We start from the raw sequence: 25,960 nt of genomic DNA, 5'->3' as shown, positions 1-25,960 counted from the left end.
CTCTCTCATTCTCTATCTCTCTCTCTCTCTCCTCTTCACTACAGTATAAGACGTGTAAAGATGGCAGTGTGCTGGGAGTAACGGTGATGAGGATCGCTCTGCTGACTCACTGTCAGGCCCTCACCCAATCCTGTGGATACACAGAAGGTGGGTCTATGCACCCCTATCCTATAAGACATTCTACAGGAGTCACAATACTTAGACTCTCGAAGTATCCTTTTTTTCAATTCTCCATACTACAGGAGACATGCATTAAAGATAATTCTTCATTACAATTGGCTTCTCTTTCTCCTTTTATCTCTCCCTCTTTCGCTTGTCTGGGCATTGTGCTTTTCAGTCATTGTTCTAAACCCTGTATCTCACAGTAATCTTGTATTGTGTACATATAATCTAATGTGTCATGTTTCATGGTTACTGTTTGATGCCACTGTTGGATTAAACTCTCTTGTTCTCTGTGTTATGTCTCTCTCTCGCTCTCGCTGTCTCTGTTTCTCTCGCTGTCCCTGTCTCTCTCTTGCTCTCCCTGTCTCTCTCTTGCTCTCCCTGTCCCTCTTGCTCTCCCTGTCTCTCTCTTGCTCTCCCTGTCTCTCTCTTGCTCTCCCTGTCTCTCTCTTGCTCTCCCTGTCTCTCTCTTGCTCTCCCTGTCTCTCTCTTGCTCTCCCTGTCTCTCTCTTGCTCTCCCTGTCTCTCTCTTGCTCTCCCTGTCTCTCTCTTGCTCTCCCTGTCTCTCTCTTGCTCTCCCTGTCTCTCTCTCTTGCTCTCCCTGTCTCTCTCTCTTGCTCTCCCTGTCTCTCTCTCTTGCTCTCCCTGTCTCTCTCTCTTGCTCTCCCTGTCTCTCTCTCTTGCTCTCCCTGTCTCTCTCTCTTGCTCTCCCTGTCTCTCTCTCTCTTGCTCTCCCTGTCTCTCTCTCTCGCTCTCCCTGTCTCTCTCTCTCGCTCTCCCTGTCTCTCTCTCTCGCTCTCCCTGTCTCTCTCTCTTTGCTCTCCCTGTCTCTCTCTCTCTTGCTCTCCCTGTCTCTCTCTCTCTTGCTCTCCCTGCTCTCTCTCTCGCTCTCTCCCTGTCTCTCTCTCTCGCTCTCTCCCTGTCTCTCTCTCTCGCTCTCTCCCTGTCTCTCTCTCGCTCTCTCCCTGTCTCTCTCTCTCTCCCTGTCTCTCTCTCTCTCCCTGTCTCTCTCTCTCTCCCTGTCTCTCTCTTGCTCTCCTTGTCTCTCTCTCTCGCTCTCCCTGTCGCTCTCTCTCTCGCGCTCTCGCTCGCTCTCTCGCTCGCTCTCGCTCTCCCTCTCGCTCTCTCTCCCTGTCTCTCGCTCTCTCTCTCTCTCGCTCTCTCTCTCTCGCTCTCTCTCTCGCGCGCTCTCTCTCTCGCGCGCTCTCTCTCTCTCTCCCCTGTCTCTCTCTCCCTGTCGCTCTCGCTCTCGCTCTCTCTCTCGCTCGCTCTCTCTCTCTCGCTCGCTCTCTCTCTCTCGCTCTCCCTCTCGCTCTCTCTCCCTGTCTCTCGCTCTCTCTCCCTGTCTCTCGCTCTCTCTCCCTGTCTCTCGCTCTCTCTCCCTGTCTCTCTCCCTGTCTCTCGCTCTCTTTCTCCCTGTCTCTCCCTGTCTCTCTCCCTGTCTCTCGCTCTCTCGGTCTCTCCCTGTCTCTCGCTCTCTCGGTCTCTCCCTGTCTCTCGCTCTCTCGGTCTCTCCCTGTCTCTCGCTCTCTCGGTCTCTCTCTCTCTCTCTCTCTCTCTGCCTCTCTCTCTCTCTCGCTCTGCCTCTCTCTCTCTCTCGGTCTCTCTCTCCCGGTCTCTCTTCTCTCTCCCTGTCTCTCCTGCAGCTGAGACCATAGTGAATGTATTAGACTTTAAGAAGGACGTGGGGCTGTGGCATGGCATTCTCACTGTGAGGACCAACCAGCTGGGCTTTCAATGGGTTTCACACACACACACACACACACACACACACACACACACACACACACACACACACACACACACACACACACACACACCTCTGCCCGGGGCTTAGAGGACTCGTAAAAGATCATTATATTCTTACTATGTTTTCTCTGAACACTGTCTTGGAATGGGAATTATATTATCAGGCTTTTTACCACTGTTGCTAAATTAGTTCTCCCAAATCCAATTAAAAGGAATAGTGAATATATTCTAATGTGTAGCCACAGGGAGTTTTGTCTCCATTGTGTTAGTCCAATACTAAGGTTGAGCCCCAGATGGGACTCTGCTTCCTATAGAGTGCTCTACTTTTGACGAGGGTCCATCGGGCTCTGGTCACAAGTTATGTACTACAAAGGGAATAGGGTGCCATTTGAGACGCATACAGTAATTCATCAGTTTTAACCAACCAGATCTCAGATCAGTTTTCTCATTAGCCTAGAAAAAGCCTGATCATTACCAGTCTTGATTGAGTCTAAAGGCCCGCACAGATGGTACGATTTTAGCTGTCTCTTGATTTTTTTCCGTCCGGGACAGAAATGTTCACGTCATGGGCAAATTCTTTGGTCGTAAACGATTGTCGGAGGTCTTGGCTCGTTCAGTGTGACAGGGTCTTGGTCTGCCGATGAAATGCCACTACGAGCGGTCGTAGGCTCAAGTTCTGGGAGTGTCAGAAATGTTGAGCCTTCATCTTGTAGTGTGGCTGGTGTTACGAGCCAATCCCAGTAACTGACCAATAGGAACACGGCCGGCATCGAGTATGCACATGATTATTGTGAATAGGCAGATTACTATAATAGTTACATTTAAACGTTTACATGCGTCTGCAAGAAGAACGATTTCCCTAATAATCTTGTTTACAAGACACATCTGAAATCAGGCAACCTGATGAGCTTTTGATAAATGCAGAAAATCTCCGATCAAAATGTACATTCTACCATTTTTGGGAAGCACATTTGATTCTGAGTTCGGACAAATAAAGTTTATGCCAAAACCTATTTCTAAGATGCACGTTTTTTTAACATTAACATAGGAGTGTTGCGCTGCTGGTGCTGGCACCTGCGCAGGTAAAATACACAGCTTCATCTGACGTAGCCTACAGTATGTCGGCTGACGTAGCCTCGCAAGCCAATCGCAGAATGTTACGACAGAACTGAATCAAATCGTACAATGCGGCCAGGCTGATGACAAGATTTGAATTTGGTAACACCGCACAATGTGACATTTAAATAATCGTAGACGGAATCCAAAGTAGAGTGTGGGAAGGCTTTAAGTCTTAACAGTTTAATGGTGGTTCTGATTTGAATCTTGACTTGCATATCATCACGGCTCTGAGTAACCTGTGTCTCCTGTTGCAGAGTGTGATGAACATGATGCATGTTATCAGTATACCCTACTCACTGATGAAGGTCAACCCACTGTCCTGGATCCAGAAAGTGTGCCAATACAAAGGTCTGGACTCACCACCTCTCTATTCACATGACTTCTGTTAAGAACTGCATGTCTATTTGACATCGGATGCTGTACACCTTCTAGTCGATTAAATGTTCTTCATTTATTTGTATAATACGTATGATCTGATATGCAGTTCAAACTGTATTGTGACTGTTGGCATTTTGACTTCACATATTTTGAATATTTTGGCTGTGATCCCCATGTGAACTGTCCCTAATCCTTGCTATGGTCTGATTCCTCCCCCAGCGAAGGTGGCGTGTGTGAAGTCCCGAGACATGCACTGGGCCTTGGTGGCACACAGGGACCAGAGGGACATCAACCTGAGCTCACTACGCATGCTGGTGGTGGCTGACGGAGCCAACCCCTGTAAGACCCCACTACCGTAGTACTGTATCACGTCTCTCTATCAATTCAAAGGCCTTTATTGGCATGGGAAACATACGTTTACCTAATAGATATGGGAGTTGATCAGGATTGGATTTTTATTCAAATTCTTTGTGGGTCTGTGTAATCTGAGGAAAATGTGTCTCTAATATAGTCATCCGTTTGGCAGGAGGTTAGGAAGTGCAGCTCGGTTTCCACCTCATTTTGTGGGTAGTGGGCACACAGCCTGTCTTCTTCAGAGCCAGGTCTGCCTATGGCGGCCTCTCTTGATAGCAAGGACAGTCTGTACATAGTCATAGCTTTTCTTGATTTTGGGTCACGGTAGTCAGGTATTCTGCTACTGTGTATTCTCTGTTTAGGACCAAATAACTTTCAGTTTGCTCAGTTTTGTTGATTCTTTCCAATGTGTCAAGTAATTATCTTTTTGTTTCCTCATGAATTGGTTGGGTCTAATTGTGTTGCTGTCCGGGGGCTTTGTGGGGTGTGTTTTTGAACGGAATCCCAGTATCAGCTGACTGAGGGGACTCTTCTCCAGGTTCATCTCTCTGTAGGTGAGGGCATTGTTATGGAAGGTTTGAGAATCACTTCCTTTTAGGTGGTTGTAGAATTGAATTGCTATTTCTGGATTTTTATCATTAGTGGAAATTCTCCTTATTCTACTAGACATGCCTTATTTGGTGTTGTACATTGTATACAGAGGATGTTTTTGCAGAATTCTGCATGCAGTCTCTCAATTTGATGTTTGTTATATTTAGTGAATTGTTGGTTGGTGAGCGGACCCCAGACCTCCCAACCAAAAAGAGCAATGGGTTCTATAACTGATTCAAGTATTTTTTGACAGATCTTAAATGGGATGTCAAATTTCATGTTCCTTTTGATGGCGTAGAAGTCCCTTCTTGCCTTGTCTCTCAGATTGTTCACATCTTTGTGGAAGTTACCTGTGGTGTTAATGTTTAGGCTGAGGTAGGTATAGTTTTTTTGTGTGCTCTAGGGCAACAGTGTGGAATTTTGTATTTGGCAACCGGACCTTTTTTGGAATAGTTGGTCTTACCCGGATGAACTGTCTGGGCCCAAGTCTGACACAATCTCTGAAAAATATCTAGGTGCTGCTCTATGCTCTCCTTGGTTGGGGACAGAAGCACCAGATCCTATGGAAACAGTAAATATTTGACTTCAGAGTCAATTAGGTTGAGGCCGGATGCTTCAGACCGTTCTAGAGTCCTTGACAATTCGTGGATATAAATGTTGAAAAGGGTGGGGCTCAAGCTGCATCCCTGTCTCACCCCCCTGAGGAAAAAAAAAAATTTGTTGCCAATTTTAACTGCACACATGTTATTTGTGTGCATGGATTTTATAATGTATGTTTTCCCTCCAACACTGCATTCTATCAATTAGTATAGCAGACCCTCATGCCAAATTGAGTCAAGCTTTTTTTTAAATCAACAAAGCATGAGAAGACTTTGCTTTTGTTTAGTTTGTTTGTTAATAAGAGTGATCAGGGTGAATACATGCTCTGTCGACCGGTCATTTGGTAGAAAGCCAATTTGACATTTTCTCAGGACATGAAGAAATGTAGAAGTCTGCTGTTAGTGATAATGCAGAGGTTGCTGTTGACACATATCCCACTGTAGTTATTGGGGTCAAATGTGTCTCCACTTTTGTGGATTAGGGTGATCAGTCCTTGGTTCTAAGTATTGGGGAAGATGCCAGAGCTGAAGATGATGATGATGATGATGATGATAAAGAGTTTATATCCATTTGGAATTTGTGGTCTGTATATTTTGTTTAATTTAGGATACCATCAACACCACTGGCCTTTTTTGGGTTGAAGGGTTTGTGTTTTGTCCTGTAGTACATTCAATGTAATTGGAGAATCCAGTGGGTTCTGGTATTCTTTCATAGCTGACTAAGATTTGTAATGAATCATCTGTTTTTTCTGTTTGTTTTATAGGACCAAACAGATCAGAGAAGTGGTTTATCCTCTCTAGGGTATGTGGGACGCTAGCGTCCCATCTGGCCAACATCTAGTGAGGTTGCAGAGCGCCAAATTCAATTACAGAAATGCTCATTATAAAAATTCAGGAAACCAAAAATATTTTACATAGGTTTGAAGATGAACTTCTTGTTAAACCAACCACAGTGTCATATTTATAAAATGCTTTTCGGCGAAAGCATACCTAGCCCAGAACATACCTAGCCCAGAATATATCCCAGTTGACAAATTATTACAAACAGTAACCAGCCAAGCAGAAGCGTTACAAAACTCAGAAATAGAGACAAAATGAATCCCTTACTTTTGATGATCTTCATATGGTGGCAATCAGAAGACATTCATTTACTCAATAAATGTTCCTTTTGTTCGATGAAGTCTCTTTATATCCAAAGACCTTGCGTGTTTTCTTCAGTAATCCACAGGCTCCAGCTCAGTCAAAACAATCAGACAAAAATCCAAATTGTACCTGTAAAGTTCATAGAAACATGTCAAACGATGTTTATATTCAATCCTCAGGTTGTTTTTTTTAGCCTAAATGATCTATAATATTTAAACCGGACAATAACGTTGTCAATATAAAAGGTAAACAAGAAATGCACATGCGCCTGAAAAAACTCTTGTGTCACATTAGGGTCTACTTGTTCAGACTGGTCTTACTCCCTCATTTATAAGATAACAAGCCTGAAACAATTTCTAAATACTTTTGACATCTAGTGGAAAGCATAGGAACTGCAAATGGAGTCCTAAGTCAATTGATACTGTAATGGCATTGAATAAAACTACAAAACCTAAAATAAACTACTTCCTGAATGGATTTTTCTCAGGTTTTCGCCTGCTCAACCAGTTCTGTTATACTCACAGACACTATTTTAACAGTTTTGGACACTTTAGTATTTTCTATCCAAATCTACCAGTTATATACATATCATATCTTCTGGGCCCGAGTAGCAGGCTGTTTAATTTGGGCATGCTTTTCATCCAAAATTCCGAATGCTGCACCCTACCCTAGAGAGGTTATCCATACATCTCCATTTTTGATAGATGGCTCTTCATGTTGTTTGTTTAGTGTGTTCCTATTTTCCCAGAAGTGGTTAGATTCTATGGATTTTTCAGTTATGTTGAGCTGATTTCTGATGTGTTCTTTCTTTTTATGTAGCGCATTTCTGTTTTGTTTTAGTATTTAACCATAGTGAAGGTATAGGCTCAGGTTTTATGGGTCTCTGTGTTTTTGGTTAGATTGGTTCCTCAATTTCTTTCTTAGGTTTTCTTTGTCATTGTTGTAAAAAAAGAAATAAGGTTTTCATTCCACTGTTCCGACCAGCAAAATAAATGTCCGAACCGGTTCAAAAAACCCAAAAAGTACGTTTATATCGTTCCTTTCGGTTCTTTTTTTAACCTTTTACTCAAGTTTTTTACATTTTAGCTCATTAACTAACTTCAACAATCAGTGCAGATAGAGCAGGCAAGCGAGTTGTTTACATGCGTGATGGACAGACAAGTCTAGCCTATGGCGCAAGATGCAACTGAAATTTTACAGGTGGGGAAGAGGGCGAGAGAGGTTTGAGGAGGAGGCTTGAAGCACTGAGCATCTTATGACATGCATTATCTGAATTCGGTCCACAGAGTTATACATAGAAGGAATGGCTTTTATAAATGAACTTTGAATGTCCTTTGAGCTAGCTAGCTAACAATCTTGTGTGTGCAGAGCAGGGCCAGAATTAAAAACAGGTCTTGCCTTTTTGTAGTTAATAAATCCAACGTGAAACATGATAACTAGGCCTATGGCATCCTTAACTAGCATTGAAAAAGTGAACCCATTCTTCTGTTGCTAATTTAAAATCTCTCCCTGTCTTATTGTGGTGGCAGAATTTGGGGTGAGCTGCTGTTACTTTTCAAGGGATATATTCTGTGTTGGACTGTGATATACCTTTCATATACTCTGTACCCCAACACAAGGCCACTGTGATCCGTAACTGTTGCTTGTATAAAATAACTATTGTGTAAACAACATGATTGTATTATCACCTCCCACTATATAATGAACATGTAACTGTTCACTCTTGGGAGTTCTTCCCTGTGAAATCAGAGGTAGATCTTCCTTGCAGCTGATTGTATTACATATGTTTCTATTATACAATTAAATAGTCTCTGCCTTAAATCTCTGGATAAAATTTTCCACAACAATCTCAATCAAGCTTGTAACGTCAGTACTGTAGCCTATTTTTCCATGGGGGGGGGGGGGGGGCAGGTAGCCTAAACATGCACATGCAAAGATTTTCTGCATGCAGGAAAACACTGGAATACAGTGCCTTGCGAAAGTATTCGGCCCCCTTGAACTTTCCGACCTTTTGCCACATTTCAGGCTTCAAACATAAAGATATAAAACTGTATTTTTTTTGTGAAGAATCAACAACAAGTGGGACACAATCATGAAGTGGAACGACATTTATTGGATATTTCAAACTTTTTTAACAAATCAAAAACTGAAAAATTGGGCGTGCAAAATTATTCAGCCCCCTTAAGTTAATAATTTGTAGTGCCACCTTTTGCTGCGATTACAGCTGTAAGTCGCTTGGGGTATGTCTCTATCAGTTTTGCACATCGAGAGATTGAATTTTTTTCCCATTGCTCCTTGCAAAACAGCTTGAGCTCAGTGAGGTTGGATGGAGAGCATTTGTGAACAGCAATTTTCAGTTCTTTCCACAGATTCTCGATTGGATTCAGGTCTGGACTTTGACTTGGCCATTCTAACACCTGGGTATGTTTAGTTTTGAACAATTCCATTGTAGATTTTGCTTTATGTTTTGGATCATTGTCTTGTTGGAAGACAAATCTCCGTCCCAGTCTCAGGTCTTTTGCCGACTCCATCAGGTTTTCTTCCAGAATGGTCCTGTGTTTGGCTCCATCCATCTTCCCATCAATTTTAACCATCTTCCCTGTCCCTGCTGAAGAAAAGCAGGCCCAAACCGTGATGCTGCCACCACCATGTTTGACAGTGGGGATGGTGTGTTCAGGGTGATGAGCTGTGTTGCTTTTACGCCAAACATAACGTTTTGCATTGTTGCCAAAAAGTTCAATTTTGGTTTCATCTGACCAGAGCACCTTCTTCCACATGTTTGGTGTGTCTCCCAGGTGGCTTGTGGCAAACTTTAAACGACACTTTTTATGGATATCTTTAAGAAATGGCTTTCTTCTTGCCACTCTTCCATAAAGGCCAGATTTGTGCAATATACGACTGATTGTTGTCCTATGGACAGAGTCTCCCACCTCAGCTGTAGATCTCTGCAGTTCATCCAGAGTGATCATGGGCCTCTTGGCTGCATCTCTGATCAGTCTTCTCCTTGTATGAGCTGAAAGTTTAGAGGGACGGCCAGGTCTTGGTAGATTTGCAGTGGTCTGATACTCCTTCCATTTCAATATTATCGCTTGCACAGTGCTCCTTGGGATGTTTAAAGCTTTTTGTATCCAAATCCGGCTTTAAACTTCTTCACAGCAGTATCTCGGACCTGCCTGGTGTGTTCCTTGTTCTTCATGATGCTCTCTGCCCTTTTTAACGGACCTCTGAGACTATCACAGTGCAGGTGCATTTATACGGAGACTTGATTACACACAGGTGGATTGTATTTATCATCATTAGTCATTTAGGTCAACATTGGATCATTCAGAGATCCTCACTGAACTTCTGGAGAGAGTTTGCTGCACTGAAAGTAAAGGATCTGAATAATTTTGCACGCACAATTCTTCAGTTTTTGATTTGTTAAAAAAGTTTGAAATATCCAATAAATGCCATTCCACTTCATGATTGTGTCCCACTTGTTGTTGATTCTTCACAAAAAATACAGTTTTATATCTTTATGTTTGAAGCCTGAAATGTGGCAAAAGGTCGCAAAGTTCAAGGGGGCCGAAATACTTTCGCAAGGCACTGTAATTTTCTGAGTGACAGAGTGAGAACTTTGCATAGGCGTTTTGTTGTGGGACTAGGAAGAAAATGCCTGGAACATAAAATAACATTGTTTACCGGTTCCCATGCTTCTTTAAAGAACGGTTCAGTTCCGGAACAGTATGGATCATCAGTTTTCTGTTCTGTTCCAGCGCCTGCTGTTTAGGCTTTCTACTGCCAAGTTTACACCTTCACAACTGCAGTGAAATTTGTTGTTGGCTAATTGTTTACTTTCCATCCATCTGTAGCATTTCTTAATAGTATGCCATTTGTCTGGCTTTGATGTCTCATGATTGAGTATTGCTTTGTTGAAGAAGACCAGGGTGCTACCCTTCCCCAGATCTGTGCCTCGACAGAATCCTGTCTCGGAGCTCTACGGACAATTCCTTTGACCTCATGGCTTGATTTTTTTTTGCTCTGACATGCACGGTCAACTGTGGGACCTTTAAAGACAGGTGTGTGCCTTTCCAAATCATGTCCGATGAATTGAATTTACCACAGGCGGACTCCAAACAAGTTGTAGGAATATTTCAAGGATGATCAATGGAAACAGGATGCACCTGAGCTCATTTTCGAGTCTTATAGCAAAGGGTCTGAATACTAATGTAAAAAAAAAAAAATGTTTTCGCTTTGTCTTTAAGGGGTATTGTGTGTAGATTGATGAGAAAAAACATTTATTTCATCAATTTTAGAATAAGGCTGTAATGTAACAAAATGCAGAAAAGGTCAAGGGGTCTGAATACTTTCCGAATGCACTGTAAGGTTATTATACAGCCAATGTTTGTCTATAGAGATGGCATGGCTGTGTGCTTGATTTTCTACACAGGTCAGCAACGGGTGTTGCTAAAATAGCCGAATCCACTCATTTGAAGGGGTGTCTACATACTTTCTCTCACAAACTCATTTTCAAATCAGGAGAACCCACATGGGGTCGCGACCCCTAGTGAAGAATGCTATGATATTGAAGTGATCTGAGGGGTGTCAGTGGGCTGACTGAATGCTCTGAGAGACTGTGTTGGGGTTGGTGATAGTCGTCTACAGTACTGCTGCCAAGAGATGAGCTGTAGGTGCACCTACCGTAGGAGTCCCCTCGAAGCCTACCATTTTGATTATGTACAGACCCAGATGAGTACATGTTCCTGGGTCTGGAAATGATTGATCTCCCCTCTCTTGGATGGAGAAGCTGTCTAAATTGAAGTATGGTGATTTTAGTGGGGGGATTCAGGTAGCACACAGGATGGAAATGTTCTCTGTTGAGATTATTTCCTTATTTATTTCCAAATGTGCCTGTTTTTATTAATTGAATAGTGGGTTAGGTCTGCTTTATACCAAATTAGCATACTCCCTGGGTCTCTTCCCTGTTTCACACCTGGTAGTTTGGTGGATGGGACTACCAGCTCTCTGTAACCTAAAGGGCAACCAGTGGATCCATCTCATCTCTACCATCTTTCTTATAGGATAACAATGTCTATATTTCTTTTGGTGAAATGTCCTCACTCACTCACACCACAGAAACGTTACTGCTCAGAGTTTTCTATTCACACCAGGCCATGAACTTTGAGAACACCATTGTGTTGTGCATGAGTCATGGCACCTGTTGACAGCAGGTCAGAGTAGAAGCCTAGAGTTCCACCATCCAGTAGGTCTAACTTGTACTAGACACTACCCAGGACAGTCTTCTATGAATCCAATAACTTGTTCCATACAGATCCTAGTGGACATTGGCATCCTAGCAACATGACAAAAACAAAACCTGTGGTCAATGAAACTTTAATTCTAGATATGGTCAAATATTGTAGAAAACTATAGGATCTCTAATACTTTGTACTGAAACCTATTCTGTGGCAGCCTATGTTCATGATGCAGGTCTCATAGAATGTCTCTATGTCATCTAGGCTAAGTCATCTTATAACTTTAGGGAAATGCATTTAATGGCCTAGTGAAATGTACTGTAGCCAATATATAATTGACCAAGCAGTGGTCATGGAACAACTACATACAGTAAGTTACCACTGGTGCTGTAAAAACATATACTACCACAGCTACGTTACTATAGCTAGTGGGACCTATGGCGACAATAACGATTGAGTGATGTGGGTCATTTCCAATGCTAGCCTTATAAATGGGACTCTAGAGAATATAATTGAAAGGAACAAATGAGTGAGAATGGTTTTAGAGGCAGTGCGATCTGGTAACGGAGGACAGTACAATCCGGTTACATCATTTGATGATTAACAGTGTGCTTGCTGAGCTCAGCCTGACATGGTTATGGTGTGGGGCAGACAAGCAGTGCAAGCTGGGAGAAAATCAACTGCCACAGCAACTAACCTGCTGTAACGGTTATCCACAGAATCAAACAATGCTGACATCTTAGATTGGTATCATGTATTGGTGTTTTCCTCCCTTTGCCCAGGAGCCAAATCTATTGCTTCCAACCTACTCAAAAACAGCACTTGCCAACTTGAATTGGAATGAGGTAGTCTTTCAACACGTTTGTATGTAGTATCACTAGGATGTCTGATTTTGTTCTTCAACACTTGACTGTTTAAGGTACACCTCTCTCTTGTCCATCTTCCTCTATCTTGTCCCTCTTCCTCTCTCTGTCCCTCTTCCTCTCTCTGTCCATCTTCCTCTCTCTTATCCCTCTTTGTCTTTTGCGCTCTCACTTCCTGTCTCTCAGGGTCCGTCTCGTCGTGTGATGCATTCCTCAATGTCTTCCAGAGTAAGGGGCTGAAGCCGGAGGTAATCTGTCCCTGTGCCAGCTCTCCAGAGGCCCTCACTGTAGCCATCAGGAGGTACACACAAACACTCATTACTATGAACTTTAATACAAAACTCTTAAGTTTACTGTCCTGTGGGTTATGGCAGTTATAGCTGCCACCCATCTATTGTAGCTCAACTTCAAATAGCCCCTGCTTACAGTAATGAGGGCAAGTTTAATTAAATCTCAAATTACAGGAAAAAAAAGTTAACTCCCTGCCCTTGATTATGACACTGTAAAAAGCTTACTGTGTGCGCCACATGCATCACTTATTATTAGCCACATGCATCACTTATAAATTACATCTTGACATTAAGGATACTGTGGCAATTACGTCATTTCATTTCCAGGACACAGTTTCAAACTCGCAAATCTAATCAACGGCCTGCCAATAAAACCCAATTCCCATTTCTACCCTGTTGCCCACACACACACACACACACACACACACACACACACACACACACACACACACACACACACACACACAGCACCATTAATGAAAGCACCCCCATGATGGCGTTATCCTGGTGTTTTATGGCCCTCCGTTTCCCCGGGGGCGTCGAGCTCCCGCTTCCACTAAGGGAGTAGCCCCATCCCTAGCCGTATAATTGGCAGATTTTTAAATGGGATGCAGGTTTTGATTTGGGGATGTGTATTTTGGAAACTTGTTGATAGGGGCGCTTCACTGTGGCTGACCCCGGTTCTGACCCCAACCTCTCCGTGTATACAGTATGTACTGTATGTGCATGTCTACCGGGGTGAATGGGATATGCAGAAGACCCATTTATGTTGTTTGTCATGAAGCAAATGGACAATAAAGTAACCTTCTTGTTAATAGGCCGACAGACGACAGTAACCAGCCCCCGGGGAGAGGAGTACTGTCCATGCAGGGTCTGAGTCACGGGGTCATCCGGGTGGACTCTGAGGAGAAGCTGTCTGTTCTCACCTTGCAGGATGTCGGCACTGTCATGCCAGGAGGTAAACAGCAGGGTTGCAATACCGGTTACTTTCCCAATATTCCCAAGTTTCCAGAAATCCTGGTTGGAAGATTCCTGGCATCAGAATTGAATAAGAAGGAAGTCTGGTAACCTGCAACTGGTGTTTCTGGAAAGGCTGGGATTTTTGGCAAGGTTACTGGAGATTGTGTAACCCTACTACAAACACAGCTTTATGTCTGCTTTATGCCCCTAGCAAGGATAGAAAGCAGCATAGCAAACAATGTTCATAGATTCATTGAATTTACCAGACACACACACACACATTACTTGATGTATGACTGAATTATCCAAAAAAGATCGTTTTGATATCCATATTTTTAGATGAAGCAGAAGTTGTTCATTATCCAGATAGCGTCATATGATCGAGTTTCCATCAAATGGAATCTTGTTTTCCATGTAAAATCCTGGCATTACTCACGACGATGCCTCATAACTGACCAAAACGCATAAAGAAGTTCTATTGACCCTGAAATAAAAATATAAAAAGTGTAAATAAAAAAACACATTCCTCAACGGAGAGTTCAACCTAAGGAGTGTGTTTTTGTGATTTGGCTCAGTGGGAGGGTTGGAGAGGGTAGCTCAAATGTCACCCTATACCATACATAGTGCCCTACGTTTGACCAGAGCACTATGGGAATTTTATAAGGTGTTTGGGACGCAGAAAGACCGAAGAAGAAGAGAGGGGGTTGTGTGGTGGGTTTCTAGATTCCTGAGGGCCCTGACCTCCCCAGCATGTGGTGCCAAGATGAGTGCCTGGCTGCCTGATACAGAGTTCATAAAGAACCTTTCCACCCACACAGAGGCCCTGCAGCCATGACCCAGGGCCGCGGGCCTCCCTACCACCTCCCTACCCCTTAACCTGTCTCCTTCCAGCTCCAGATACGGGTGACCCCAACCTCATTTCCTCACCTGCTCTCTGTTAGGGGTTTCCTGGAAGTGTGTTGTGGTCCTGAGGACGCAACACCTTTTTATTGAACACAAGGGATGTGTCCCAAATGGCATCCAGTTCCTTATATAGTGCACTACTTTCTACCAGAGCCCTACAGGTACTGGTCAAAAGTAGTGCACTAAATAGGGAATATGGTGCCATTTGGGACACAGACCAAAGGAGTACACCCTATGTGCTGCAGAGTAATGCAGTGGCTATATAATGAAGTGCACTTGGCTTGATGTGGATCATTGAGGGAGCTGGGCCTGGCTTCACTGCTCTAAACCCCTCTCTCGCATGCGCTGCTGTTTACTAAAAAAAACTCTCCCTCTTTCATTCCCCTCCACTCTCCTCCTCTTTTTGATTTCTTGCAGCTCTCATGTGTGTAGTGAAACCAGATGGGGTTCCGCAGTTATGCAAAACAGATGAGATCGGGGAGCTGTGTGTGGGTTCTATTGCCACGGGGACGTCGTACTACGGTCTCTCAGGCATGACCAAGAACACCTTTGAGGTAAGGCCTAACAGCATGGTGTTGTGGGCTGAACTACTCCTGGGTCCTGGCTAGGGACGGTTAGGATGCCTGGGGATTGGCTCTAACCACTGCTGCTGTTCAATAGTTCTTAAAAACCCTTCCACATTCCTCAAGTGCTCTATATAATCCATTACTGGAGAGAGTAATTTAATGGAATTGCACCCTTATGTGATGCGTTCATTCATTCATTTGTTTTATTTATCCATTGGGCTAATTTTAATAACTTTCTGTGTATTGCAGGTTGTTCGGAGATTGATAAACTAATGTGTATGTCTGTACTCTAGGTGTTCCCCATGAACAGTGTTGGGGCTCTCATCAGTGAGTACCCCTTCACCAGGACAGGCTTGCTGGGCTTCGTGGGTCCTGGGGGACTGTGCTTCATCGCTGGCAAGATGGACGGCCTCATGGTGGTGGGGGGAAGGAGGCACAACGCTGACGACATCGTGGCTACAGCCCTGGCTGTGGAGCCCATGAAGTTTGTCTACAGGGGGAGGTAGCTGTTCATCTATCAGTTGTGGATAGGGACAGGAGTTTTTCTTCGTGTGTGATCATACCTGTGGACTGGAAAAGCTCCTGACACTACTTAAATAAGAAATGATGGTGATCATAGCTGATTGACTGTTTGTGCTTATGCAGTGTTGGTAGCAGTATTGGTCTCCTGTTTCTCTATGCTACAGGATAGCTGTGTGCTAATGCTAACAGTGTGGTAACAGTATTGGTCTCCTGTTTCTCTATGCTACAGGATAGCTGTGTGCTAATGCTAACAGTGTGGTAACAGTATTGGTCTCCTGTTTCTCTATGCTACAGGATAGCTGTGTGCTAATGCTAACAGTGTGGTAACAGTATTGGTCTCCTGTTTCTCTATGCTACAGGATAGCTGTGTGCTAATGCTAACAGTGTGGTAACAGTATTGGTCTCCTGTTTCTCTATGCTACAGGATAGCTGTGTGCTAATGCTAACAGTGTGGTAACATTATTGGTCTCCTGTTTCTCTGTGCTCCAGGATAGCAGTGTGCTAACGGTGTTGGTCTCCTTCTGTATGTAATTCTATGGTTGGTCTCCCATCTCTCTGTTCTCCAGGATAGCAGTGTTCTCCATCTCTGTGTTACATGATGAGAGGATCGTGGTGGTGGCAGAGCAGAGACCTGACTCTACAGAGGAGGACAGCTTTCAGTGGATGAGCAGAGTGCTGCAGGTGTGTATACACACACACACACACACACACACACAGGAGGACACTTTCAGTGGATGACACACACACACACACACATACACACACACACACACACACACACCAGTAGACTGAGCCCTGTACTGTAATAACCCAGGTCTCTGGGCTCCTGTCCATAACTAAAGAGACTGTGGTTTCACTATTAAAGCTGTTTCCAGCTGTGTGATTGCAGTCAAAACAAATAAGATAACATGTTCACTTCCTCTTGATCCGATTACACATGGCCTTGGTGTCTCTAGCGTCTTTACGACTGTAGCCATATTCCACCTAAGTCAAATGTTCACTTAGTTCACGCATGGAGACAAAGTGAGAATTTGACTTAATAGGAAGTTGTGATTTGCTCCTGAGCCATCCATACCTCACATGTCAAACACTGGCACTGTGTTCCTCCGCATACAGGCAATATGTCCTGTCTTTACTACTGTAAGCATATCTAGTTGTCATATACAATATAATAGTGCAGTCCTTTTGAGGCACACATCACCCTAATCCCTGTCCCCTTCCCTCCCCATATAGGCCATAGATGGGATCCACCAGGTGGGGGTGTATTGCCTGGCCCTGGTCCCCTCCAACACACTTCCTAAAACCCCTCTGGGGGGAATCCACCTGTCAGAGAGCAAGCAGCTGTTCCTGGAGGGCTCCCTGCACCCCTGCAACGTCCTCATGTGTCCCCATACCTGTGTAACCAACCTGCCCAAGCCCCGTCAGAAACAACCGGGTCAGACACTATATTACACCATCCTGACTGGGTCAGCCTGGGGGGTTGATAGTTCATTTGTTTCATAGAAATCCTTAGTTTACATGGTGATAGAGATATCTACAGCCATTTAATTCATCTTCATATTTCTTGATTCTGTTGGATGAGGTGTAGAACTATTCAGGACTGTACAGGGTGTGTTTTGTAGTCTGGCTTTGTAACATGTCCCATCTGATCCAACACATCCCAAACTGTCACCTCTCTCCATTAGTTATAGTACTGCGTTGCCCCTAGATAGATGTTATTTTACAACAGGTTTCTGTCTGAAAGGCAATCTGTCAGAGTAGAATCCATCCAGCCAATTGGCCCATCCATTCGGTGGCCTTCGCCTCTGAACACAAGGTCAATCTCAGCCCACCTGGTCTCTGTAAATCTCTGGGAATTAGGGGGAATTCACTGCACACACAATGTGAGCTAGTATATATCACTGTAGATCACAGCCAGGGATATAGATTCCACATGTTTGTATCAGCATGTCTCTCTGTATGTGTGTTGTCTCACCTTTATCCCTCTGTCCACAGAGATCGGGCCTGCCTCTGTGATGGTGGGGAACCTGGTGTCGGGGAAGAGGATTGCCCAGGCTAGCGGCAGGGACCTGGGCCAGATGGAAGACAATGATCAGGCAAGGAAGGTGTGTGTGCTGTGCTGCTCTCTGAGGGCTTGGTTTTCATCAACACCATCTACATCAGCACACTCATTAAACCATGGACTGTGGTCTTCCAGCTGAATATTCATCTGTGCCCCAAATGCCACCCTACACCATACATGGTGCACTACTTTTGACCAGATCCCTATGGGCCCTGGTCAAAAGTAGTGCACTATATAGAGAATAGGATGCCACTCTCCATGTTTAAGTTGACCATCGACTATAATTTGATCCCCTCATATGTAAACACTATAGTTGTACTGTAGTTCAGCCGTTGTTCATCTATAGTCTCCCAAAGTCATCTGAATTATTTATCCAACATCTGTTGTATATTATTCTATTCCTCCTTTCATGATATCTAAGTGTTTATATGGATGGATCAGACCATATACATTTCTGCTCTCATGCCTTGCACAACACAGCAACAAATACCACCGTCCAGTGGTCCAGTAAGATGTATTGTTACTCTGATTTTGACTCAAGTGTCAAGGCTACAAATGTCCTGGGATCGGTAGACTGATGTTGTTACAGAACTAATATGGAACAAAGCGTTTAAAGGGATTGTTGAGACAGGCAACATTAGGATATTTAGTATGCACAGTGCTAAAGACATTTCTCAATGGTATTTTCTATTTCATAGACAGATGTCTAAGAGGCTCTCTGTCTCTGAGATACCTAATAATAGGCTGTGTAACTGTACCGTGAACTGCGTCCCAAATGGAATTTTCCTTATGTAGTTCCCTTTGTATTCCCTGTTGGCCCTGGTTAAAAGTAGTGCACTAATATAGGGATTAGTGATCCATTGGGACCAGTGCAGTGTGTTTGCAATAGACTGAAGGAGATGGATGGGACTGTAGAGTGCAGAGTGCCTACCCCAGCATAGCTCTAGGTGCTGACACTAGGCCTCTGGTCTCCCTGTATCCATAGCTCTAGGTACTGACACTAGGCCTCTGGTCTCCCTGTATCCATAGCTCTAGGTACTGACACTAGGCCTCTGGTCTCCCTGTATCCATAGCTCTAGGTACTGACACTAGGCCTCTGGTCTCCCTGTATCCATAGCTCTAGGTACTGACACTAGGCCTCTGTTCTCCCTGTATCCGTAGCTCTAGGTACTGACACTAGGCCTCTGGTCTCCCTGTATCCATAGCTCTAGGTACTGACACTAGGCCTCTGGTCTCCCTGTATCCATAGCTCTAGGTACTGACACTAGGCCTCTGTTCTCCCTGTATCCGTAGCTCTAGGTACTGACACTAGGCCTTTGGTCTCCCTGTATCCATAGCTCTAGGTACTGACACTAGGCCTCTGGTCTCCCTGTATCCATTGCTTCCTCTCTGTTTCCACTGAGTGTTGGAACTATCCATCAACATTTTCTTTCTATGAAGTAGGAAGCTTAAACCGGTCAAACACAGACTGTGATGTAATGTTGGCTTCTCTAAGCCCTTCATATCTGGGTAGTGGATAGCGGCATACTGGTTGGTATACTGCGTGTTGGGGAAGGATTGTAGTCTTGGTTAGTTTGGTTTGATTAGATTTGCCTTGAAATATCAAACAGTACATTTCCCTCAGGGCTTTAGGACGACCCTGGCAAATGGCATCCTATTCCCTACAGTGCACTACTTTTTGAACAGGGCCCATAGGACTCTGATCAAAAGTAGTGCCCTACATAGGAAATAGGGTGCTATTTGGGACGAAGCCCCTGTCAATACAGAGATGTATGTGATTTGACTGATTCTCGATTTGATGGCACTTTATTTTCCTTTTCCAGTGGCAGAGGTTTGGAAAGTAATTATTAATAAAGGAATGTGAGGTGCCTGGCTGGTGGCACTGAGCAATGGTGAGCATAGCCGTACCGTAGCGGAGACAGAATTGATTTCCCCTTTCTCTCATGCTGAAAAATCTCATCAATCACCCCGTTAGGCAGTCGCTTGGGCAGTACGACCTCTAATGTAAAGTGACAAGGCAGACGACAGCAACAACACAACACTCACATTTCTTCTGTTTTACTTTCCCTTTGGAAGACGGGACACATTGAGTGCATTTCAAATAGCACCCCATTCCCTATATAGTGCACTACTTTTGACCAGGGCTGATAAGACTCTAGTTAAAAGTGGTGAACTATTGAGGGGAATAGGGTGCCATTTGGAAGGCAGATATTGTTTGTGGTTTGGAATCCTCTGACTCAGACTTCATGCTCTTTTCCATTTGCTCTAATCCCCCTAGCAACCATCAGTCTGTATCCCTTCCTTTGCTCCTTTGTTCTGTTCAGCATGCCAACCAGACCATAATAATCACTGCTGCTCTGCTTCCCTCATTATCACCTTAATGCACCAATATGGTCTGGTTGTCTGCATGCTCATTCATCTGGAAATCAGGCCCTTTGTGTGAATGGCTTTTTCTTATTTCGAAGCTCGATTTCCTTAATATTCAATGTTGTGATTTTAAACCTGTGCTCGATAGTCTGGCCGTGTCTAACCCAATCAATGAATTTGCGTCAGGGAATGGTTGCTGCTCTAGCATGTTTTGTTCCTTCTTTCCAGCATAACGAATAGTTGTGTTCAACTTCATATTGCTGAAATGTACACCACCGACCACCTAGTTGGTCACATAACAGTAAAGACTGGTATCCACTTTGACAGCTGATACTTTTCAGATAAATCTCTTCTACACAAGCTCTGGAATCACAGACGCTTAAACAGATAAAGCTCTTTCTTCTCTGTGCTGATTCTAATCCACAGCCCTGGAGTCTGAGTCACAGACCAACACTGACTGGCTGGGCTGATTAAAGACAATGGCTCTTTGTGCTGCTCCGTACTGACCAGGCAGGCTCAGGCTTAACTACAGCACTCTGGGGGAGTCTCAGAGGAGGGGGTGGGCTTTCAGCGTTCAATACAGTCCTCTGCCAATCATATCTGCCTGTCTCTCCTGGCTGTCACAGCTCTGACAATATTGGGGATGCATCCCAAATGGAACTCTATTCCCTATGTAGTGCCTTACTTTGGACCATGGGCCCATAGGGCTCTGATCAAAAGTGATGCACTAAATAGGGAATACGGTGCATTTTGGGACACAACCTGGGCCTCTCTCAATCCCACTGATCTAGCCTAATCTACAGTAGTGGGACGGTTTCCTGTGAACAGAAACAGAATATATTGGTTTTACTGAATTATCCACTGGGCTTATGGCAAGTGCCTTAGTGATGTTTTCATCAGGAAACAGTGTTCATTTTTTTGCCAATGTTGTAGCGGCGTTGGCAGAGTCGACTAAGTTCCTGTCTTAATGTTTGTTTGAGTGCAGAGAGAGGGTGGGCGGGAGCCACTTAGTTTTAGGCAGCCCCTCACTTGGGATTTGTCCCAAATGGCACCCTATTCCCTATGCAGTGTAATACTTTTGAACAAACCCCTATGGGCCCTGGTCAAAAGCAGTGCACTACACAGGAGATGGGGCGGCATTTGGGAAACAGACTAGGGTTCACAGGGAAATAGTCTGTTCCGTGTGTCTGTTGGAAACAGGCCTTCCTATGGAATTAGACAGGAAATATCAAATGACTGTTTTAACAGGACAACATCTGTCCGTACTTAATGACAAGAGCCCCAGTGTAAAACTAAGCATTTTCAGCAGCTGTCATTTTCACACCATTTTTCTAAAACTAGACAGGCTAAAGTGACGGTTGGTGGTGGGTGGATTTTCCTGGGGTGTCCAGAGCAAGGAAGTAGTTCATGGTGTAAATCCTAAATGGCACTCTATTCCCTAATTAGTGTAATACCTTTGACCAGAGGGATCTGGTAATAGGGTGCCATTTTGGGACACATCTGGTTGTCAGAGCAGCGTAGAAGATCACAGAGAACATGGTTTACTATCTGTAGCAGTTGGACCCAGTGGGTTAAAACGGTGCATACTGAATCTCTAATTCATCACTATAAGAGCAGGCCTGAAGACTTTTGTGCTCTGCTCCTATGACAGAACCAAACTGCAAAAAGCATGAATTACACTCCACTATTTACTCCTCCACTGCCCCCATGGATGAATCCTTGAAAAATTCATAAACTGAGACATGCTTGGCCCATTCTCTTATTTCTCACTCTTTCTATCTGCGCCACCGATATGGAGCTCGTGTCTCTCTCCCTCTCTGTCTCTCTCAGCAACTGAACCAGTGCCTTCAGCATTTTGAAATGTTATGAGAGCAGGTCATTGTGCTAAAAGAATGATATGTGTAAGAACTCAGCGTGTCACCTTCTAATATGAAGCTCTGACTTTGCTGATACGCTTACATGACAAAAAGTATGTGGACACTTGCTCGTCGAACATCTCATTCCAAAACATGGGCATTTATATGGAGTTGGTCCCCCTTCTTGTTGCGATAACAGCCTCCACTCTTCTGGGAAGGCATTCCACTAGATGTTGGAACATTGCTGGCTTCCGTTCAGCAACAAGAGTATTAGTGAGGTCGGGCTTTTGATGTTGGGCGATTAGTCCTGGCTCGTGGTCGGCGTTGCAATTCATCCCAAAGGTGTACGATGGGTTTGAGGTCTGGGCTATGTGCAGGCCTGTCAAGTTCTTCCATACTGATCTCGACAAACCATTTCTGTATGGACCTCGCTTTGTGCACGGGGGCATTGTCATGCTAAAAAGGGCCTTCCCCAAACTGTTGCCACGAAGTTGAAGCACAGAATGGTGTAGAATGTCATTGTATGCTACAGAATTAAAGTTTCCCTTCACTAGAACTGAGGGGCCTAACCCAAACAATGAAAAACTGCCCCAGACTATTATTCCTCCTCCACCAAACTTTACAGTTGGCACTATGCATTGGGGTAGGTAGCGTTCTCCTGGCAACCGCCAAACCCAGATTCGTCTGTCGGACTGCCAGATGGTGAAGCGTGATTCATCAATCCAGAGAACATGTTTTGAACTTTACATCACTCCAGCTGACACTTGGCATTGCGCGTGGTGATCTTAGGTTTGTGTGCATCTGCTCTGCCATGGAAACCTATTTCATGAAGCTCCTGACGAACAGTTCTTGTGCTGATGTGGCTTCCAGAGGCAGTTTGGAACTATGTAGTGAGTGTTGCAACCAAGGACAGGCGTTTTTTACGCGCCAGCACTCGGCGGTCCCATTCTGTGAGGTTGTGTGGCATACCACTTCGTGGCTGAGCTGTTGCTCCAAGACATTTCCACTTCACAATAACAGCCCTTACAGTTGACCGGGGCAGCTCTAGCAGGGCAGAAAGTTTACGAACTGACTTGTTGGAAAAGTGGCATCCTATGACGGTGCCACGTTGAAAATGACTGAGCTGTTCAGTAAGGCTATTCTACTGTCAATGTTTGTCTATGGAGATTGCATGGTTGTGTGTTCGATTTTATACACCTGTCAGCAACGGGTGAGACTGAAATAGCCGATTCCATTCATTTGAAGGGGTGTCAACATACTTTTGTGTAGATACTTTATTGAGGAAAAATATACTTACTGTGATATGTGGTTGTCCTACCTAGCAATCTTAAGATGAATTCACTAACTGTAGTTGCTGTGGATAAGAGCATCTGCTAAATAACTCAAATGTAACAGCTTCTCCTCGATAGGCTAACAGACTTTGTGATTATGGCAGACATGTTTTAGTCAATGGTACTTAATTACTGTACCTTTCTCTCCTAGGCGATGTCTGAAATGGCACCCTATTCCCTATATAGGGCACTTCTTTTGACCAGAACCCTATGCATTCCCTGGTCAAAAGTAGTCCACTCTACAGAGAGAATAGGGTGCCTTTTGTGACACACACACTTCCTGTCTGAGTTGAACACTGAGGCATAATGGCTCCTCTCCTCTCAGAGTGTGTGATCCAGCCAGAGGCTTATTTTATTTTCCCTTCTTTTGTATATTTTAGTTCCTCTTCCTCTCTGAAGTGTTACAATGGAGGGCCCAGACCACTCCGGACCATGTGCTTTACACACTTCTCAACTGCAGGGTGAGTGAGACCTGGCTAAAGGCTCTATTGGCATTGTTCCCATCTGACTCCTGACATGTTTTGTTCACACAGCAGTAGCAGCTGAAATAGTTGAGTGTTCTCACTTTGTATTGAGACCCATGAGGGTTTTATTTGAAGTAGCCCTATCAAAGACCTATTGAAACTTTAAACTGTAAATCATCATTTTCTTGCTCCCTCTTTCTCGCGCTCTCTTTTTCTCTCGCTCTTTCTTTTTGTCTCTCTCGCATCTTATCTCTCTTACGTGTGTGTGTGTGTGTGTGTGTGCCTGTGTCTTCGCGTGTGTGACCACAGGGGACGATAGCCAGCTCTCTGACATGTGTCCAATTGCATAAGAGAGCAGAGAAGATTGCCACCATGCTGGCGGAGCGAGGACACCTACAGGACGGGGAACACATTGCGCTCGTCTACCCCCCTGGTACGGCTGCTGCCTGGGACTCAGGCTGACACTCAGATCACACGTCTCTCACTGGGTTTTATCACCAGCAGTCATGTGTTGTCAGTTATCATTCATCAATCTAGAATCTCTCTGTGCTTCCAAGCCACATCTCTCTGATAGAATAGCACTTCCCACAAGAGTGTGCTGATCTTTAAGGGAACACACAGAGAAGGCCCTGGGTGTTCCAAGATTTAAAAGGTAGAATTCTAATTTGGAACTCCGTTAGTATTTGGGAGCCAGAGAAATTCAAGCGTTCAAGTGAACCATAGGTCCATAATGATAAGGCTCAGTCAAGCAGGACAAAATCCTGACAAGGGAGATTGCCTGAGAGAGCCATTCAATTAACTGTCTCTTGGACGGCCTGCTCAATACGACACCTTGTCCTGAGGGTGCAGTGTCTTTCTGTCGGTCGGGAGGATGGTTCCGATTTGGCACAGGGACTCATGGACTGACGGACCAGAACTAATATCCTCTCTCTCTCTGTGTCCTTCATGCAGGGATTGACCTGATCGCAGCGTTCTACGGGTGCCTGTATGCGGGCTGCGTGCCAATCACTGTGCGACCTCCACACCCCCAGAACATAGCCACCACTCTGCCCACAGTGAAGATGATCGTGGAGGTAAGTGCGTCGGTTGACGTCCGCTGTATCAAGTCGTCATCGCATCACAACTGACCTTTCATTAGAGAAAATGTAGACCAAGATGATGCTTAAGAGGTCACGTTAAAGGGAGCGGGATCCTCGAAGGCGACAGAGTAGGCCTCGTCTTTCTGGAGCATTTTACAGTGCGTTTGCGCGTGCATGTATAAACTTGTGTGTATCCAAACTTGTATTTGCTTGTCTCAACGTGTGCGTGTGGCCCCAGGTGAGCCGCTCGGCGTGTATGATGACCACAGCGGGGATCTGTAAACTGCTGAGGTCGAAGGAGGCCTCAGCAGCAGTGGATGTCAGGTCCTGGCCTCCTGTCCTGGACACAGGTAAGAGACTCCATTACCCACGCTGCACCAGTCACCTCAGTCAGACATTACCCACTTTAGCCCGAGGGTCTGGACTTCTTTACAACAGACACCGATGCAGAGATCTTACGACCAATCGAGACCAATGAGAATGTAATGTATCCTCTACTTAGGAATGTATTGGTGATAACAGTGGTCTTGTCCTTTGTCTCTCTGTCCTCTAGACGATCTGCCAAGGAAGAAACCTCCATTGTTGTACAAGCCCTCCAACCCAGACACACTGGCCTACCTGGACTTCAGTGTGTCCACCACAGGGATGCTCGCAGGAGTGAAGGTAAACCTCTAACCAGAATGTGTTTCTCCTATCAGGGAGGCTGATATCTCGAGAAGCGTATGAAGTGAAACAGAAACAAGCTGTATGAAGTGATCGTCTGAGTGAAAAGATAGTGGTGACATTTCAACAACATGAAAGCAGTTATTGATCCCAGCCCCCCTCTGCTGTGGATGACTGCTGAATCTGTCACAGTACGGTGCTCTCCCAGAAGGCCTGTTCTCCCTGTCGCCACAGATCCAACGCCGTACAGTACGGTGCTCACCCAGAAGGCCTGTTCTCCCTGTCGCCACAGATCCAACGCCGTACAGTACGGTGCTCACCCAGAAGGCCTGTTCTCCCTGTCGCCACAGATCCAACGCCGTACAGTACGGTGCTCACCCAGAAGGCCTGTTCTCCCTGTCGCCACAGATCCAACGCCGTACAGTACGGTGCTCACCCAGAAGGCCTGTTCTCCCTGTCGCCACAGATCCAACGCCGTACAGTACGGTGCTCACCCAGAAGGCCTGTTCTCCCTGTCGCCACAGATCCAACGCTGTACAGTACGGTGCTCACCCAGAAGGCCTGTTCTCCCTGTCGCCACAGATCCAACGCCGTACAGTACGGTGCTCACCCAGAAGGCCTGTTCTCCCTGTCGCCACAGATCCAACGCCGTACAGTACGGTGCTCACCCAGAAGGCCTGTTCTCCCTGTCGCCACAGATCCAAC

At 44.9% G+C, this 25,960-nt stretch overlaps 1 protein-coding gene across 19 annotated transcripts in view; it reads left to right on the top strand.

The window, feature by feature from the left end:
- LOC135514631 (disco-interacting protein 2 homolog C-like) overlaps positions 1-25,960 on the top strand; it is a 242,112-nt gene that overhangs the window by 203,177 nt on the left and 12,975 nt on the right. For 14 of the 19 annotated variants that reach the window (XM_064938139.1, XM_064938194.1, XM_064938185.1 and 11 more), the window contains 16 exons: positions 45-147; positions 1,809-1,873; positions 3,285-3,378; positions 3,628-3,747; positions 12,379-12,493; positions 13,301-13,440; positions 14,763-14,899; positions 15,205-15,413; positions 16,000-16,114; positions 16,667-16,868; positions 17,429-17,538; positions 23,430-23,510; positions 23,823-23,946; positions 24,465-24,586; positions 24,831-24,942; positions 25,146-25,255. In XM_064938139.1, the coding sequence (XP_064794211.1) occupies positions 45-147; positions 1,809-1,873; positions 3,285-3,378; positions 3,628-3,747; positions 12,379-12,493; positions 13,301-13,440; positions 14,763-14,899; positions 15,205-15,413; positions 16,000-16,114; positions 16,667-16,868; positions 17,429-17,538; positions 23,430-23,510; positions 23,823-23,946; positions 24,465-24,586; positions 24,831-24,942; positions 25,146-25,255 (1,959 nt within the window). The remainder of the gene's footprint in view (positions 1-44; positions 148-1,808; positions 1,874-3,284; positions 3,379-3,627; positions 3,748-12,378; positions 12,494-13,300; positions 13,441-14,762; positions 14,900-15,204; positions 15,414-15,999; positions 16,115-16,666; positions 16,869-17,428; positions 17,539-23,429; positions 23,511-23,822; positions 23,947-24,464; positions 24,587-24,830; positions 24,943-25,145; positions 25,256-25,960) is intronic. The other 5 variants (XM_064938225.1, XM_064938219.1, XM_064938211.1 and 2 more) reach the window with 1 other exon arrangement.

The sequence above is a fragment of the Oncorhynchus masou genome, chromosome 3 (assembly GCF_036934945.1).
Source record: "Oncorhynchus masou masou isolate Uvic2021 chromosome 3, UVic_Omas_1.1, whole genome shotgun sequence".
Lineage (NCBI taxonomy): Eukaryota > Metazoa > Chordata > Actinopteri > Salmoniformes > Salmonidae > Oncorhynchus > Oncorhynchus masou.
The sequence above is the reverse complement of the archived record's forward strand: the minus strand, read 5'-3'. Positions and strand labels throughout refer to the sequence as shown.